This window comes from Cnephaeus nilssonii (genome assembly GCF_951640355.1).
Source record: "Cnephaeus nilssonii genome assembly, chromosome: 20".
Classification (NCBI taxonomy): Eukaryota; Metazoa; Chordata; class Mammalia; order Chiroptera; family Vespertilionidae; genus Cnephaeus; species Cnephaeus nilssonii.
The window spans coordinates 31,493,322-31,510,244 of record NC_137091.1 but is presented as its reverse complement, the minus strand read 5'-3'; the positions used below and the strand labels follow the sequence as shown (position 1 = coordinate 31,510,244).

The following is a 16,923-nucleotide window of genomic DNA, read 5'->3' as shown; positions in this document are numbered from 1 at the left end:
AAGGACCAGGGCCTCAGCCAGCTAGCCGCAGTCCCCACATGGCCAGCAGCTACCTTTCTGAACAGAGCAGTTACAGAATAGTTGGGTTTGTCACAGAAAGTTCTAGCATGACATTGGGGGAAGGGCAGGGAGAGGCCACATGCTCACGCAGAGCACACAGACATTCACCATCATGGAAAGCAGGAGGGTGATGCATGGAAACGCGTGCACACAGGGACACAGCCCTGGAGGCAGGGAGAGATGCTGAGACCACACACGCTGACACGTGTGAGGGAGGAGCGTGCCGAGGCCCCTTGCAGGGACACCCATCATCGGGAAGGAGCGTGGACACGAGGGGAGATGGCGGCAGGCAGCACCTGCTGGAATGTGGCCTTGGAGGACACCCTGCCCCATCGCCCGGCACCCGACTCACCATTTTCCCTGTGCTGGAAGGAAGGTGAGAACTCTTTGGCAGTGATCCTGGCGATCCGTGCTTCCTCCTGGGCCTTCTGAGCCGCAGTGAGGGCTGCCTCGGCCTTGGCCCGGGAGTGGGAGGTCCTGGGGGAGAGACAGGAAGGGCAGTGAGGGCACAGGAGGCAGAGGGGGCTGGGCAGCCCATCCCCACAGTGGGTTGGCCCAGGACAGGATGCTGGCTCCCCTGGGGTAAGTGGCCTCAGACTTCCGGATCTCTCATTCCTTCACTCATTCAGCGGACATCACTGGGCACAGGGCACGCCACCCCTGTGCGGGGCCGGGTCCCAGTGGAGTTCAGGTCCTGCCGCAGGAATGCCCTCCTCCCTGGGTCGCCCCACACACCGAAGCCGAGACCGCTGACTCATCTCTGAGTCTCCAGGAGCGAGCAGGTGCTTAATCAATGTTGACCTGACAAATGAACAGTTTGGGGGGCAATTGCACCCCGCCACACCCAAGGGGCGAGTGGGCAGCCAGGCTTCTGAGCAGGAACAGGCAGGCTTGGTGGTGGACCCGTCAGCACTCAGCAGGTCAAGGGCATAAGGAACGAAACGCTCCCCCAGCCCCAGGCTTGGCTGCAGGCCCAGGGAGGAGCCGAATCGCCACAGAAGGGTTCTCCAGACACGTCCAGACGCCCACTCTCCTGGGCCCAGGCTGCCCATCGCTCATCCCAGCAGATGGCACTGCCACCCCCGGCTCCCCCTGAGGAGGAGGCCCAGGTGAGCTGAGAGCTGGGAAGGCGTTCCCGGGAGGCCGCGCTGGGCCTGCAGCTGGTCCCCGGCACACTCACCCACCCGGCACTCCTTCCACTCCGACCCCCACCCCACCGCACGGGGCCAGGGGCGCACTCAGCCATCACCTGGCACCTTCTAGCAGCTGCTCTCTAGCCCAGGTGTGTGCAAGAGGCAGGCTGAGAGAGTGGGCGCGAAGTGTGGTCTCCAGATGCTGGGAGAAAGCAAGTCTGTCTCCCACGGGCTCTGCCCAGAGACCAGGCTAACTCCCCCGGCACCTGACCGAGGGTGATGGCGCCACTTGGAGCACAGGCGTGGCACTCCACGTAGGAGCCGAGAGGCTCAGCGGAAGTCACACATCTGTGCCTCAGTTTCTCCCTTGGTCACACGGAGTCAGTGACACCACTGATCTCATGAATGTATGGGGGGGGGCACATGAAGGCCCCAAGCACAGGCTGGGTGTGGGGGACGGGATCAGAATGGGTTTGCTCTCACGTCAATACACCTTCTGCACACGTTGCACCAAGTGGCAGACCCGGTGATGCCTACGCCAGGGTGGGTGCGCTGACGGCGGCCAGCAGATTGGCTGGATGTTGCTGCCCCCAGTCTCTAGCCCAGGGGCCCCAGGACTCTGCTCCTCAGCGGAGGCCCACATGAGCCTCCCTTTACAAAGCGAGGCTGGACCGGGTGCCCAAGGCAGGGCAACGCCACGAGTCCCTACATCTCACTTGCCCGGGGCCCAGAGGGCACTGCTTTCCAACACCAGGGAAACCGAGGCCCCGCGACCAGTCCAAGGCAAGGCGTAGCCTGCGCCTCAGCGGTCGCCTCTCAAGGCTCCTCTGAGCAGCCTGACCCTCCAACCCCCAAGTTCCTCCGTCCACAGGCTTACCCCGGGGGCCCCTCGCTCCTCGTGAGGGACCAGGCTTTCTTGTTTCAAAATCCCACCGATAACTAGGAACACCTTCGCTATAAGAAACAAATGTATGACATGCAGACACACAGTCAATCACAGCACGAACATGTGTGTAGGGAACGAGGGAGCTGCTGAGGCTGCCCGAGCGCAGCCGTCTCCAAGCTCCAGGGTCCCCGTTAGAACTCCTCTCCAGGGTCCCGCCGCCCGCCACCCGCTGCCCCGCCAGCAGCAGGCCCCAAACGGAAGAGAAACCCCTGCAAAATGTAGCGTCTGTCTGAGTTCTCTCCTAGAAGCTGGGAAAAGATGGCAGTCACTCAGGACAGCTGCAACCCCGTGACCCTTGGGGCAGAGCTGAGGAGCACCACCTTCTAGAAGATTCCTGGGGAAGCCTGTGGTTGTAATTACAACAGACGAGGGGCAGGAGCCTCGTGGAGACAAAGCCATCGATAAAGCACCAACTATTAACACTGAATTTGCATCAATAACCAATCAACTGGGTAAATCATTACTGCAGCCTTTGGCCCCTCCCCACCCACACGCCTCTGAGGGCCACGCCCACCTGAAGCCAGCGAGCCCCAGCTCCGGCTCCCGAAGGTCACAGCCACGAGTTTATGGAAAACGTGGGCTGGGAGAGGTGCGTCTGTATCCCGAGAGCTGTCAGCGTCGCCACGTGGGAAACGAGGTGGGAGTCAGACCCAGTGAGGCCGGTGGGAGCCTCCACGGGCACACGCAGGTGGGAGTGTCCGTGCCGAGGGGAAGGCCGGCGGTAGGGTGAGCGGAGCAGAGGCCTCAGAGCCAGCCCCGCCACTTGTCCCGCATCGTCCCGGGCTGAGACCCAGCGAGCGGACAGCCAGAGCACCACCACACCCCAGCCCCGAGACCTGGAGGCTGACCGAGGCTCCGCACTGGGCGCCTTTGGGGTGTCCCCTGAAATTATACTCAAAATACTCTACATGCATCCCCCAACCCCCAGAGCAGAGGGTGACACCTTTCATCAGATTCCGTGAGGCTCTGTGCCGCCCCTAAGCTAAGACACTGGCCGTCCGAACGCGGCTGGTCCCGAGGGAGAAAAGCAGGGCAGGCAGCACGTGGCTCAATCCCACCAGGGCGCCCGGGAGCCGTGGCGCAGCCCCCTCCCCCTCCCCCCCTTTCCCCTCGGGCTCTGAGCTCACGGATGCTGGCGTGGGGTGTGGTGTGCTTTCTCTCCAGGACGTGCCACAGGCAGGGTTTTCTCTGTTTTTAGTAATAATTTTTACCAAGATATAACTCACATACTTTACAATCTTCCATTTAAAACCCAGCCGTTTTTAGTGTATCCAGAGGCCTGCAACCATCACCACAATCAACTTCGGAACATTTTTGCCCCCAAAAGAACCCTGTCCCCTTTGCCAGTAGTAACACCCTTCCCATTTCCCCCAACACCTGCCCACCGGCCTAGGCAACTCCAGGCTACTTTCTGTCTCAGTAAATTGGCCTATTCTGGACATGCCACGCCCAACTAGTTTTTTGGTGTTTTTTTTTTTTTAAGGTTTTCTTTTTCCTTTTCTAAAAAAAAAAAAAAAAAATCGAGGTATAACCCACATGACATCAAGTAAACCATCGAAAAGTGTCCGGTTCATGGCAGCTAGCACACCCACAGTGCTGTGCAGCCACCACCTCTGCCTATAGAACATTTCTGTCACCCCAAAAGGAGACCCTCCCCACTCCGACCCGCGCCCCCAGCCCTGGGGGTTCTGAGCGACAACTCGGTGTTCACTAAGCACCTCCCACCCTCACATGCTTCGACTGCGCGTGGCGCTGTGTCGGACACCGGGCCCTTCCCCAGCTGGCCGAGGGCCCCTAATCCCGGGGGCCGGGGAAATCAGCTGGCAACGGAGCATCACAGCTGACCTGACGTGTGTCCCCGAAGCCCCGTGTCTGGCTGGGACCCGAGCAGGTGACGTCCGCCCTGAGCCACCCGCGCACCTTTGTACACCAAGGGGCACACAATGCGCTCGTGTCCAGAGGATGGAATCCTGAAAAATAAGCATGTTTTAGGGGCTGTGACCTGAGCGATGGAGACAGTGAGTGGCCAGGCAGTCAGGGGAGAGGGCGTGGGGCCTCCCCAAACTGGTGGCTTCAAGGATGGAGGGTTTAAAAGGCCAAGGAGGGTGGACAAGGCTGGGGACCCAGTCACCCTGGTCAGTACAGCATTTATTTATCTTGTACTCCATTGTCTTCTAACAAGGGTAGGCAGACAAACCACTAACAGAGTAACTGAAGGTCATGAGGGAATGAGGGGAATGGATAGAGGCAGGAAACAGGGGGTCATGCCTGGGCCTGGCCACCTGGAGGGCTCGAGCTCCCTGGAGGCCAAGGCGAGCCGGGAACAGCATGGATGAGGATAAGGATGCACATCAGCCACAATCAAAGCTGTGCCCAGGAGAGGGACGGGCAGGCCAGAGTCTGCCCCTGAAGGAAAAGGAAGTCTCTCAGCCTCAGCCTTCCCTGGGGGCATCTTGCAAAGACCCTCCCTGCAGGCTGCCAGGCTGCGCAAGAGTTCCGTGAAAACAAAGGGAGGAGCCCGAGGTCCCTGCAGACCGCATCGCAGGTCTGGTACAGGGCCCAGCGCCCTCCCGCGGAGAGTCTCCCCTGAGGTCGAGCTTGGATGGCTTGGGGCAGGCTTCATCCTGACAAGATGTGAGGCAGAACACTGTCTGCTGCCTGCTAACGGCAGACCTCCACGTCCCCAGCAGTCACTGCTGCCGACCATGACGGATGCTGATGAATATGGAGCCCAAAGAACGGACCTGACCACCCAAGAGAGGGGACAGCGGGACCATGGCCCGATTGCAGAGGGAAAGGCTGGTGGGCCAGCTCAGGGTAGAATGAGCGGCTGCCAGGCTTCAGGGGAATGGGGAGCTATGGATGATGGTTGAGGAGCAGCGGTTAGAGGCTTTGGAGCGAGAGTGTGCCCAAGTCCACAGCCAAGTGCAGCAGGCTGGACTGGACAAGGCTGCTCACAGGATGAAGTTACAGGGAAACGGGAGTGTGAGATTTTGTGTTGTTAAAGGAGCAAGTTTGATGGTTCCTCGCTTAGAAAGGAATGACGTGAATTTGCTTATTATACAAGCACCCACCTCACAGATCTCAGCTGAAATTCCCCGAAAGTCGGGCTAACGGGGCATCGTTCCAAAGCATTTCTGCACACACGCGTCCCAGCAGCACGCGTGCAAACACGTGTGCTGTCCTCCGGTCCTGCCTTCACGGACACGCAGCTCAGTGACAGCGGCCTTTCCTGGGAGGGGCGTGTCCAGAGGTCGAGCGAAGATCATGCTTTCACCACAAGTGCTTCTGTTTTGTCCTGGACCTTGGAAATAAAACCACCCCTTCCCACCTGGCTGACTCTCGGAGGCAGATCTGCTTCTGGGCGGGCCCCTGGCACATGGCATCTTCGGGGCACCCCCAGGCTCCGCTGCATGGCCTGACCTTGAGCCTGAGACTCTGCTGCCCGCCTCAGAGCGAGCATGGGGAGCGTGCAAGTCGTTCCACTCCTCAGGTCCTGGGAACCTGTCGTCACAGCGCCCATCGACCACCCTGGATGGGTGCCTGTCATGAATGCCCCCGCGGCCTGCACTCCTGGACAGGAGGGCATGTTGCTCCCCCCTGCTCAGAGCCCCCTACATGCACAGCACAAGTAAGCGAGTGGGAAACTCCCCTGAAGGGGCCACTATTGGTTTTCACAGCTTCACTTAGTAAATATACCAGGAACGTTAATCCACCAACATCATACGTGTATTTACATATATACGTTCACACATACATAAAAAGAAAATGCTGTACCCACCTTAAAATAAAATTCAATCAAGACGAGTGCTTTTAATAGAGAAAACCTCCCAGCGTACTGCGAAGGTGAACTTTAAGTGAGACTTCCAGGGCTCTGCCAGCAGCCAAGCTCCCGATGGGTAAGGGTTCAGGGGCCAAGTCCCCTCTGGCTGACACCTTCGGGTGCGGGGGGGGGGGGGGGGGAGGGGTCGGAAGAACAGTGAGCTCCGGGGGCCTCCTCACTTGCTGGCCACTCCACAGGCTGCATCTCAATCACGTTCTTCCTCCCACCCCCAATGTTACTCAGGCCTGCACCCTCTGTCCTGCTCCCCCAACCAGCTGGGAACCCAGGCCATGAAATCTAGCCGGGTCCCTGTGTGCTGCTGACCAGTGGGCGGGTGGGGGCGGCTCCTCCAACATGGGAGCCGGCCCTTGTAGGCTCCTGGGATGGATATGCAACCTCAGGGGCGACATCTAAGTCAAGGTCACAGATGCACAAGACACAGAAATAGGTGGGGCATGGGGTGACCTTCCCATGTCCCCCCAGGTCCCCTCTTAGCACCTATACTGAGTTGAATGGTGTCCCCCCAAATTTTGTCCTCTGGAAGCTGGGAATGTGGCTTTAATTTGGAGATAGGGTCTCTTGAGGTGGGATAAAACCCTCCTGGCCTGGCTACCCCCAGTGTCTGACTGGCAAGTCAGGGGCAAACCCGGGAATTGGCATCCCTCAAACTGTGAGGAGGCACAGAATTTAGAGTCTCCCACTCAGACTGACATCCCTGGACTGTCAGCACCTACTGTGTGCTTGCTGTTGCCTCAGCCGTGGAAAGAGGCATAGCAGAAAAGGAAGCATAGTAGGAAAGATGGGGTGCAGCACAGGGGCCTTGGGATGCTGGGAGGCTTGTGCTGAGCCCCGTCCTGGAGGGGCTGACCTTCACTGGCCCTCAAACCCATTGTATCCCAGCAGATGCCCTGTCCTGGGGTCAGAGGTCTCCCACACATTGCAACAGGACACCTGGCACTGTTTTCCAAAGCACTCATGTCCCCATCCATGACCACATAACACAGGCACAGGGAGTATCACTCTTCTCTGACCAATGAGGAAACAGGCACAGAGCTCTGGGCGCCTCTCTGACCAATGAGGAAACAGGCACGGAGCTCTGGGCGCCTCTCTGACCAATGAGGAAACAGGCACGGAGCTCTGGGCGCCTCTCTGACCAATGAGGAAACAGGCACGGAGCTCTGGGCGCCTCTCTGACCAATGAGGAAACAGGCACGGAGCTCTGGGCTTCCGTATTCCATTGGTGGTCTGGCCTAGTCGATGATCCAAATGCTCTTCCAGCTCAGAATCGTGCCCAGAGTCTAGGATAAAGGGCCTGATCCTGAGGTTGGTGTCCTCCCAGCCATCTGCTTCGGGAAGGACCACGTACTGGGGTGAATAGTGTCTCCCCCGAAATTCACCAGAACATGGCCTGATCTGGAAACAGTACGTATGTAGTTAGGTCAGATAAGGTCATGCTTACGGAATGAGGCTGGGCCCTAAATCCAATGACAGGGAGAAGGCCATGCGAGGACAGAGACAGAGACGGAGACTCGAGTGAGGTGGTCACAAGCCCAGGAAGGCCTGGAGGCCCCAGGAGCTGGAAGAGGCAGAAAGGCCTCCTCTCCCTACTCCTCCCGCCCCCCCCTCCCCCCGCCCGCTGCCCCAGGATTCTCCGAGGGAGCTACAGGCAGAAACCCACCTGGGCCCCCCGGGACGTTCCCTGCGCAGGGAGCAGCCCTGGCTTTGCACACCTCCCGAGGGCCCAGGCAGGGCTGTGGCCGGCAGCGGGGCGGAGACAGACACGTTTCTCAGGCCACACGAGTGGTCCTCTTTCCAAGTGGAGATGTGCTTTGGGTACAGTTAGAGGAAAAGGCACCAAACAGATGTCCGGTGCTACGAGGTCCCTCCTCCCTGACAGCCCACACAGCCCCAGGCCGGTGGGGTTGAGGCCTCGGTGCTGATGCTGCCCTGTGCCTGGAAGAGGCCCCGAGGGAGGTGCGACAGGGAGGCTTGGTCTCCGGACAACCAGGGGGACCGCCCAGGGCCACGCCTTCCCCTTCCCCTCCTGGACCAGGCCAGGGCCAGGCGCCAGTGCTCCGCTGTCCCCACAGCCTGCGGAGACCCAGCACCGGCCCCCCCCCCCCCGCCCTCCCGGGCTTACCCCGTCTTCCTGCAGCATCCTTGGGGGCGCCCCCTGTCACGCCTCAGAGGTGACCCAGAACAGGCCACAGTGGAGGTGCCCTCTGGACCTCGTAACTGCCCCCCCCCCCAAGTTTCTCTAACGGCTCTATTGAGGTCTGCGCACATCACACACCGTTTACCCACTTACAGTTCCGTGGTTTTAGCACATTCACAGACGTGCCACCATCGCCATCGGATTCCAGAGCGTTTCCGGCGCCCCTACAGGAAACCCTGCGCCCTCTGGCTGTCACTCCCACCCCTCCCCCAAGCCTGGCAGCCCCCCATGTATTCCCTGTCTCTGAGGATTCCCGTTCTGGACATGTCCTCTAACGGAATTAGACCGCACGGGGCCTTCGTGTCTGGTTTCTCGGGGTGTCATGTTTCTGAGGTTCAAACACGTGGCAGCGCTTTTCAGGGCGGGATAACATTCCCCCGCGTGGCTCCGCCTCTGTACGGTGAGCCCATGAGGCTTATCCAGCCGCCGCTGGTGGACGCCGGCTGCTCCCACGTTCTGGCGACTGTGCTGCTGTGGACACGGTGAGCATGGCTCTGTGTGAACGCGCCTTTGCTCCCTCTCAACTCCTTTCTTTCTTCCCCTTCCTCCCCTTTTCGGGCTCCTTCTCCCTGCTCCCTTCCTTCTCTCCTCTTCCTCCCTGCCTCCTGCCGCCCCATTCTTCCTCCGTCCACCCTTCTCCCTCCCCTGCCCACCCCGCCCCCGGCCCCAAGTGCCACACAGGTCTCTGAGCCGAGGGGGTGGCTTGGGCCCGGCTGTCTCCAACTTTGGGAGTCAGGGGCGTCAGCGTGCTGCAGCCAGACCCTCTGTTCTGGGTTAAACGGACTCTGAGCGTCTACACTCTGAGCTGCATTCCCGACGGCTGGCTGGGGCTGGCGGGTTAGGATTTCTTCTGCCGAGCTGGTTTCCTCATTATGACCAGAGGGCAAAGCAGCTGGTTGTCGGAGTACCCACAGGAGACAAACATCTGCATCCAGGTAAGGCCCTTTCAGACTCAGACAGGACTGGGTGTGGGGGAGGGCGGGTGGGACTAGCCTCCTGTGGGATCCAGGACTGAGCCCCCATCCCCTGCCAAGTCCAACTTCCGGGTGTGGGCAGGGCCATGCTCCCTCCGGAGGCTCTGCGGGAGGGGCCTCCCTGCCTCTCCCAGCTCCTGGGGCTCCAGGTGTCCCTGGGCTTGTAGCCACATCCCTCCAAGACTGTCTTCCCACGGACTCTCCTGTGTGTCTGTGGCTCCTCTCTTGTCTCTGACAAGGACACCAGTCATCGGGTTTAGGGCGTCCAGGATGGCTGCATTTCCAGTCCATCACTCAACTCCATCTGCACAGACCCCTTTTCCAAGGAAGGGTCCTGGTGGACGTGTCTGTCGGGGGCCACGGGTCAGCTCGGTACAGGGATGCCGGGCTCGCTGCTGCCTGGCTGGGGTCGCTGGACAAGGAGGCAGGGCCGGTGCCTGCCCCACACAGAATACCTTTCCCTTCGGTCAGCGTGCAAGGCCGCCTCCCACCGGCAGGAGGGCAGTGCCAGACCCGTGTGTCCCCGCCCCGCCTCCCCCCGCCCCCACCCCATGGGCATGCGAAGGACAGGTGTTTTTTAGGGCAGAATAGACAACTGTGGTTTCCCTGAAAAAAAAAAAAAAGCGGATACCTCAGAGCCAGAATTCAGGGAAACACAAGTGCGGGAATTAGGATTTCACACGAGCCCAACAGCCTTCTTCTGGTGGCCACGTGCCGGGCCACGCACCCTTTGTCTCTGCATTACTGAGTGCCGGGCCACGCACCTTCTGTCTCTGCATTACTGAGTGCCGGGCCACGCACCCTCTGTCTCTGCATTACTGAGTGCCGGGCCACGCACCCTCTGTCTCTGCATTACTGAGTGCCGGGCCACGCACCCTCTGTCTCTGCATTACTGAGTGCCGGGCCACGCACCCTCTGTCTCTGCATTACTGAGTGCCGGGCCACGCACCCTCTGTCTCTGCATTACTGAGTGCCGGGCCACGCACCCTCTGTCTCTGCATTACTGAGTGCCGGGCCACGCACCTTCTGTCTCTGCATTACTGAGTGCCGGGCCACGCACCCTTTGTCTCTGCATTACTGAGTGCCGGGCCACGCACCCTCTGTCTCTGCATTACTGAGTGCCGGGCCACGCACCCTCTGTCTCTGCATTACTGAGTGCCGGGCCACGCACCCTCTGTCTCTGCATTACTGAGTGCCGGGCCACGCACCCTCTGTCTCTGCATTACTGAGTGCCGGGCCACGCACCCTCTGTCTCTGCATTACTGAGTGCCGGGCCACGCACCCTCTGTCTCTGCATTACTGAGTGCCGGGCCACGCACCCTCTGTCTCTGCATTACTGAGTGCTGGGCCACGCACCCTCTGACTCTGCATTACTGAGTGCCGGGCCACGCACCCTTTGTCTCTGCATTACTGAGTGCCGGGCCACGCACCCTCTGTCTCTGCATTACTAAGTACGCACTAAGGAGCTGCCTTCCGGCCAAGGAATAACGTGTCTCAGTAAAGGATCGTGGAAATGCGGCGAGGCCTGTTATGTAAGTAAATGAGCACAGAGCTGGCTTCACAGGAAGTCCCACCCACTCGGCTTCCCATGGACAGGCTAAGAACCAGCCAGTCAGCTGCAGCCTGGGCAGCAACAGCAGAGCCAACACTTCTGGTGCCCCTGGCCGCACACCGGGCTCCCGCCCTGTCTTGTCTGATCTCTCGCCCGTAGACGGCCATCCCGGTCCAATCACCCTCCACGTGCTCAGGCCCCTCGCACTCACTCCACTCGTCCCGATGCCATGGGGTCAGCGAGGCCCTCTCTTGCAGGTGAGGAAACTTGGGGCCTGGGAGGTTGAGGGACTTGTCTGGGGTCCCAGGAAGCGGCGGCAGAGTCCAGGATGCATTGGGCAGGTCGGGGACAGCACGGACGCCCAGCATGTTAAGGAAGGATGTGCCGTTGTTGAACAGGAACAGCAGTCCGGTGCCTCCCCGTGGCTCCCAGTCCATTAGCCTGCCAGGTTCCCTGATTCAGGATCCCACCCCATCCTACCCCTACCGTGTCTGTCTCACCATCCACACCTTCTCAGCCACGGAGGAGAAATGGGCAGGAAGTGGGCGGGCTGTGCAATCGAGGCTTTGCCCTAGGAGAGGTGCTGACAGCCGGGGTGACCCAGCCGAGAGGGCCGGGCTGCTGACACAGGACGGGAGCAGTAATGAGGATCAAATCTCCGCACGACATTTCACAGATGAGAAAACCAAGGCCCAGGGAGGTGAGGGCACCCTCTAGCACAGCACCCAGGGGAACGGGGGGTCGGGTCTCAGACCAGGGGCTCTGGGCCCGCACAGGGCAGGGGGTTCTGACAGCCACCGGGAGGCAGGGGTACTCTTCTTCCTGTTTTCAAAATGTGTTGTTTCCCCCCTCTCACTCCTGGAAGATCTCACGCATTAGAAAGGGTATATGCATACGTCATGGGAAGGTCTAACCTCTGGGACCCGTGAATGAATGTGACCTTATTTGGAAGTAGGGTCTTTACAGATGTAATAAAGCTAAAATGGGATCTTTAGGGTGGGTCCCTAATCCACTTATGAAAAGGGGGACTGGGACACGGACACACACAGAGGGAAGGACAGGGGAGAAGCCACCATCCACCAGCCAAGACGAGAGGCCTCAGACAGAGCCAGGCAGGCGGCACCTGGATCTCGGGCCTGCAGCGTCCAGCCCGGGAGAGAGAAATCTGCTGTTTCGACTGTCAGAGCAGACGAAGGCAGAATCTGTTCTACTTCCACAGACGCCTTTCACTTGTGGCAGCTCTTTCTCACTGGCCATGGCTCATCCTGGAGTCACACCCTGGCCTTTGGCTCAACCCAACCCCACTAGCCTGGTGGCTCAGGGATGCTCTTATCAACCAAATCCCAAGGCAAAGAAAGAAAACCTCTGGCCCTGCCTTCCAAGCAAGTCCAGCTTCCGGACCACTATATCGAGGACAGAGCCAGCCCAGCCCAGAGCAAGTTGTTCCTCCTTGGCTGCAGTTGCCAAGGCAACCCTGCCTCCCAGAGGGAGGGACCCACGACTAGGGCTGGGTGTGCAGCAGGCCTCCCACCCCTGAGCCAGTGCCCAGAACACGACCCAGCCCTGGAGGCCAGGCCCACTGGTCAGTCCCCGAGGACTGGAGCCCATCTCTTCTGGATTTGGGATCCCCAGGACCTGCAGCCCAGGGTCAGCCAGCAGAAGGCTCAGCCCATACATAGAATTAGTGTTATTCCTAACTTACAGGTGAGGAAACTGAGGCAGAGAAGCTGGAAGCCGGCTTCCGAACACGATCTCCCTGCTCTGCATGTCTGCCTGTGAAGTGCTGCGAGATGTCCTGGAGCCCCCATCTCCTCGGGGGTCCAAAACCTCACCTCCTGGGCCCCTACGCGAGGAAGCCGGGACAGCCTGCCGGTGCCTCGTCCGCCCCCCTCGGCCTCCCTGCCCACCCCCCAGCCAGCCCTGTCCCATTAGGCTGTCGTCTGATTTGTCATCAGAAGGCACAGAGAGCCCCAAACAAGAAGAACCCAAACAGGCCCACACCCAGACGCATCATAATTAAAATGCCAACAATTAAAGGCAAAGAGATAATCTTAAAGGCAGCAAGAGGAAAGCAAACTGTTACCTAAAAAGGAGCTCCCATAAGGCTGTCATCTGATTTGTCATCAGAAACTCTATAGGCCAGAAGGGAATGGCATGAAGTATTCAAGCTAATGGAAAGCAAGGATCTGAAACCATGATTACTATATCCAGCAAGGCTATCATTCAAAATAGATGGTGAAATAAAGAACTACCCAGACAAAAAAAAAAAAAGAGGCTAAAGGAGTACATCACCACCAAGCCAGCATTACAAAAAATGCTAAAGGGACTGCAATAATGAGAAGAAGAAAGAGAGAGAGAGAAACCTAGGAATACAGAATTAAAATGGCAATAAATAAGTACCTATCAATAATAACTTGAAATGTAAATGGATTAAATGTTCCAATCAAAAGGCATAGGGTAGCTGAATGGATATGAAAACATGACCAAACTATATGCTGTCTACAGGAGACCCACCTGAAAACAAGACTCACACAGGATGAGAGTGAAGGTATAAAAAATTTTTTTCCATGAAAATGCAAAAGAAAGAAAAGCTGGGGTAGCAATACTCATATCCAACAAGATAGACTTCAAAATGAAGGTCATCACAAGATACAACAAAGATCACTACATAATACTAAAGGGACTGATTCAATAAGAGGATATAACCCTTGCAAACATACAGTATATGCACCAAATATAGGAGCACCTAAATATATAAAAAATCAAACTTCTAGAGGACTTTAAGGGAGAGATTGACAACAATACAGTCATAGTAGGGGACTTTAACCCCCCACTAACTTCACTGGATAGATCTTCCAGACAAAAAAAAATTAACATGGAAACAGTGACTCAAAAGCACACATTGGATCAGATGGATTTAATTGCTATTTATAGAGCATTTCACCCCTAAGATGAAGAATATACAGTCTTCTCAAGTGCACATGGGTCATTCACAAAGATAGACCACATGTTAGGACACAAAACAAGTCTCTATAAGTTCAAGAGGATTGAAATAATATCAAGCATCTTCTCAGATCACAGTGGAATGAAATTAGAAATCAACTGTAGTAAAAACTCCCCAAAACATTCAAACACACGAAGGCTAAACAGCATGTTATTAAACAATGAATGGGTTACCAATGAGATCAAGAAAGAAAGAAAAAACTTACTGGAAACAAATGAAAATGAACACACAACAACAACCCCAAATCTCTGGGACACAGCAAAAGCAGTCCTGAGAGGGAAGTTCATAGCACTACAGGCCTACCTCAAAACACAAGAAAAATCAGCAATAAACTTTTTAACCCTAAAACTTAAAAGAATTAGAAAGAGAACAACAAGAAAAGCCTCAAGGAAGTGGAAGGAAATAATAAAGATTAAAACAGAAATAAATGACACAGAGACTAAAAAAAAAAAAATCAATGAAACCAAGAGCTGGTTCTTTGAAAGGATAAACAAGATTGATAACCGTTAGCCAGACTCATCAAGAAACAAAGAGAGCCCTAGCCAGTTTGGCTCAATGGCTAGAGCATCGGCCTGCAGACTAAAGGGTCCCCAGTTCGATTCCTGTCAAGGGCACATACCTTGGTTGCAGGCTCCTCCCGGCCCGGGCCCTAGTTAGAGTGCATGCAGGAGGCAACCAATTGATGTGTTTCTCTCACATCAATGTTCTCTCTACAAATCCATGGAAAAAATCCTCAGGTGAGGATTAATAAAAATGAAAAAAAGAGGAAAGAAACAGAGAGAACCCCCCCCCCCAAAAAAAAAAATCAGAAATGAAAGCAGAGAAGTAACCATCAACACCACAGAAATACAAAGGATTATAAGAAAATACTATGAACAACTATATGCCAACAAGCTGGACAATGTGGATGAAATTGACAAATTCCTACAATGTACAATCTCCCAAAACTAAGTCAGGAAGAATCAGAAAACCGGAATAGGCCAATAACAACCTAACATGTGGTCCTAACATGAGGAAATAAAAGCAGTAATAAAAAAAAACCTCCCAGCAAACAAAAGCCCAGGTCCGGACAGCTTCACAGGGGAGTTTTACCAAACACTCAAAGAAGAACTCACACCTATACTCCTCAAACTATTCCAAAAATTCCAAGAGGAAGGAACACTTCCAAGCTCTTTTTGAGGCCAGCATTATCCTAATTCCTGAGAGTGTCCAGCTAAAGACACTACAAAAAAAGAGAATTACAGGCCAATATCCCTGATGAACATAGATGCTAAAATCCTCAACAAAATATTAGCAAATCGAATCCAGCAATATATTAAAAATACCATACCCCATGACTAAGTGAGACTTATTCCCGGGATGCAAGGCTGGTGCAATATTCACAAATTAATAAACGGGATACATCACTAAACAAACTGAAGGACAAAAATCACATGATCATATCAATAGACGCAGAAAAAGCGTTCAATAAAATCCAACACCCATCTTTTATAAAAATTTTCAGCAAAGTGGGAATAGAGGGAGCACATCTCAACATGATAAAGGCCATATATGACAAACCTACAGCGAACATAATAGTCAATGGGCAAAAACTAAAACCATTTCCCCTAAGAACAGGAACAAGACCTGGATGTCCGTTTTCACCACTCTTATTCAACACAGTACTGGAAGTCCTAGCCACAGCGATCAGACAAGAAGGAGAAATAAAAGGCATCCAAATTGGAAAGGAGGAAGTAAAACTCTCATTCTTTGCAGATGACATGATATTGTACATAGAAAACCCTAAAGGCACCTCCGAAAAACGACCAGATCTAATAAATGAATTTGGCAATGTAACAGGGTGCAAAATCAATACCCAGAAATCGATGGCTTTTTTACACACCAATAATGAATTCTCAGAAAGAGAAACTAAACAAACAATCCCATTTACCATTACAACAAAAAAATTAAGATAGTTTGGAATAAACTTGCACTCAGAAAACTACAGGACGTTGAAAAAAGAGAGAGAAGAAGATATAAACAAATGAAAGAATATACCATTTCATGGATTGGTAGAATCAACATCATTAAAATATCCATACTACTCAAGGCAATCTACAGACTCAATGCAATCCCCATTAAAATACCTTCAGCATATTTCATAGATCTAGAACAAATACTTCAAAAATTTATATGTAACCAAAAAGACCCCAAAAGCTACAGCAATCTTGACCAAAGAGAACCAAAGTTAAAGGAATCACAATACCAGATTTAAAGTTATACTACAAAGCCACCATAATCAAAACAGCCTGGCACTGGCACAAGAACAGGCATATAGATCAATGGAACTGAACAGAGACCCCAGAAATTGACCTAAGCCATTATGCTCAATTAATATTTGACAAAAGGAGGCAAGAGCATACAAAGGAGTCAAGACAGTCTCTTCAATAAATGGTGTTGAAAAAATTGAAATAGACCACCAACTTATGCCATACACAAGAATAAACTCAAAATGGATATAATATAAGTCAGGAAACCATAAAAATCCTAGAAGAAACCATAGGCAGCAAAATCTCAGACATCTCTCGTAGCAATATGTTTATGGATACATCTCCTAGGGCAGTGGTCGGCAAACCGCGCCTCGCGAGCCACAAGTGGCTCTTTGGCCCCTTGAGTGTGGCTCTTCCACAAAATACCACATGCGGGCGTGCACGTACAGTGCGACTGAAACTGAGCAGAAGTCGGTTTTCGACCTGGGCAAGTCTATTTTGAAGAAGTGGCGTTAGAACACTCAAGGGGCCAAAGAGCCGCATGTGGCTGGCGAGCCACGGTGTGCCGACCACTGTCTTAGGGCAAAGGAAACTAAGGAGAAAATAAGCAAATGGGACTACATCAAAATAAAAAGTTTCTGCACAGCCAAAGAAACCATCAACAAAATGAAAAGTGAGCCCACTGTATGGGAGAACATATTTGGCAATGATACATCTGATAAAAGGTTAATATCCAAAATATATAAGTTACTCATACAACTGAACAAAAGGAAGACAAACAATCCAATTAAAAAATGGGCAAAGGACCTAAATAGACACTTCTCCAAAGTGCACATTGAGAATTGCAAATTAAATCGACAATGAGGTATCACCTTACACCTGTCAGAATGGCTACCATCAACAAATCAATAAACTTGACAAGTGCTGGCAAAGATGCGGAGAAAAAGGAACCCTAGTACACTGCTGG

General features: G+C 54.4%; 1 protein-coding gene across 1 annotated transcript in view; it reads right to left on the bottom strand.

Moving 5' to 3' along the window:
* JPH3 (junctophilin 3) overlaps positions 1-16,923 on the bottom strand; it is a gene marked incomplete at its 5' end in the record, with an annotated part of 86,631 nt that overhangs the window by 6,815 nt on the left and 62,893 nt on the right. Inside the window, one exon of the mRNA XM_079799319.1 lies at positions 413-537. Within this exon, the coding sequence (XP_079655445.1) occupies positions 413-537 (125 nt within the window). The remainder of the gene's footprint in view (positions 1-412; positions 538-16,923) is intronic.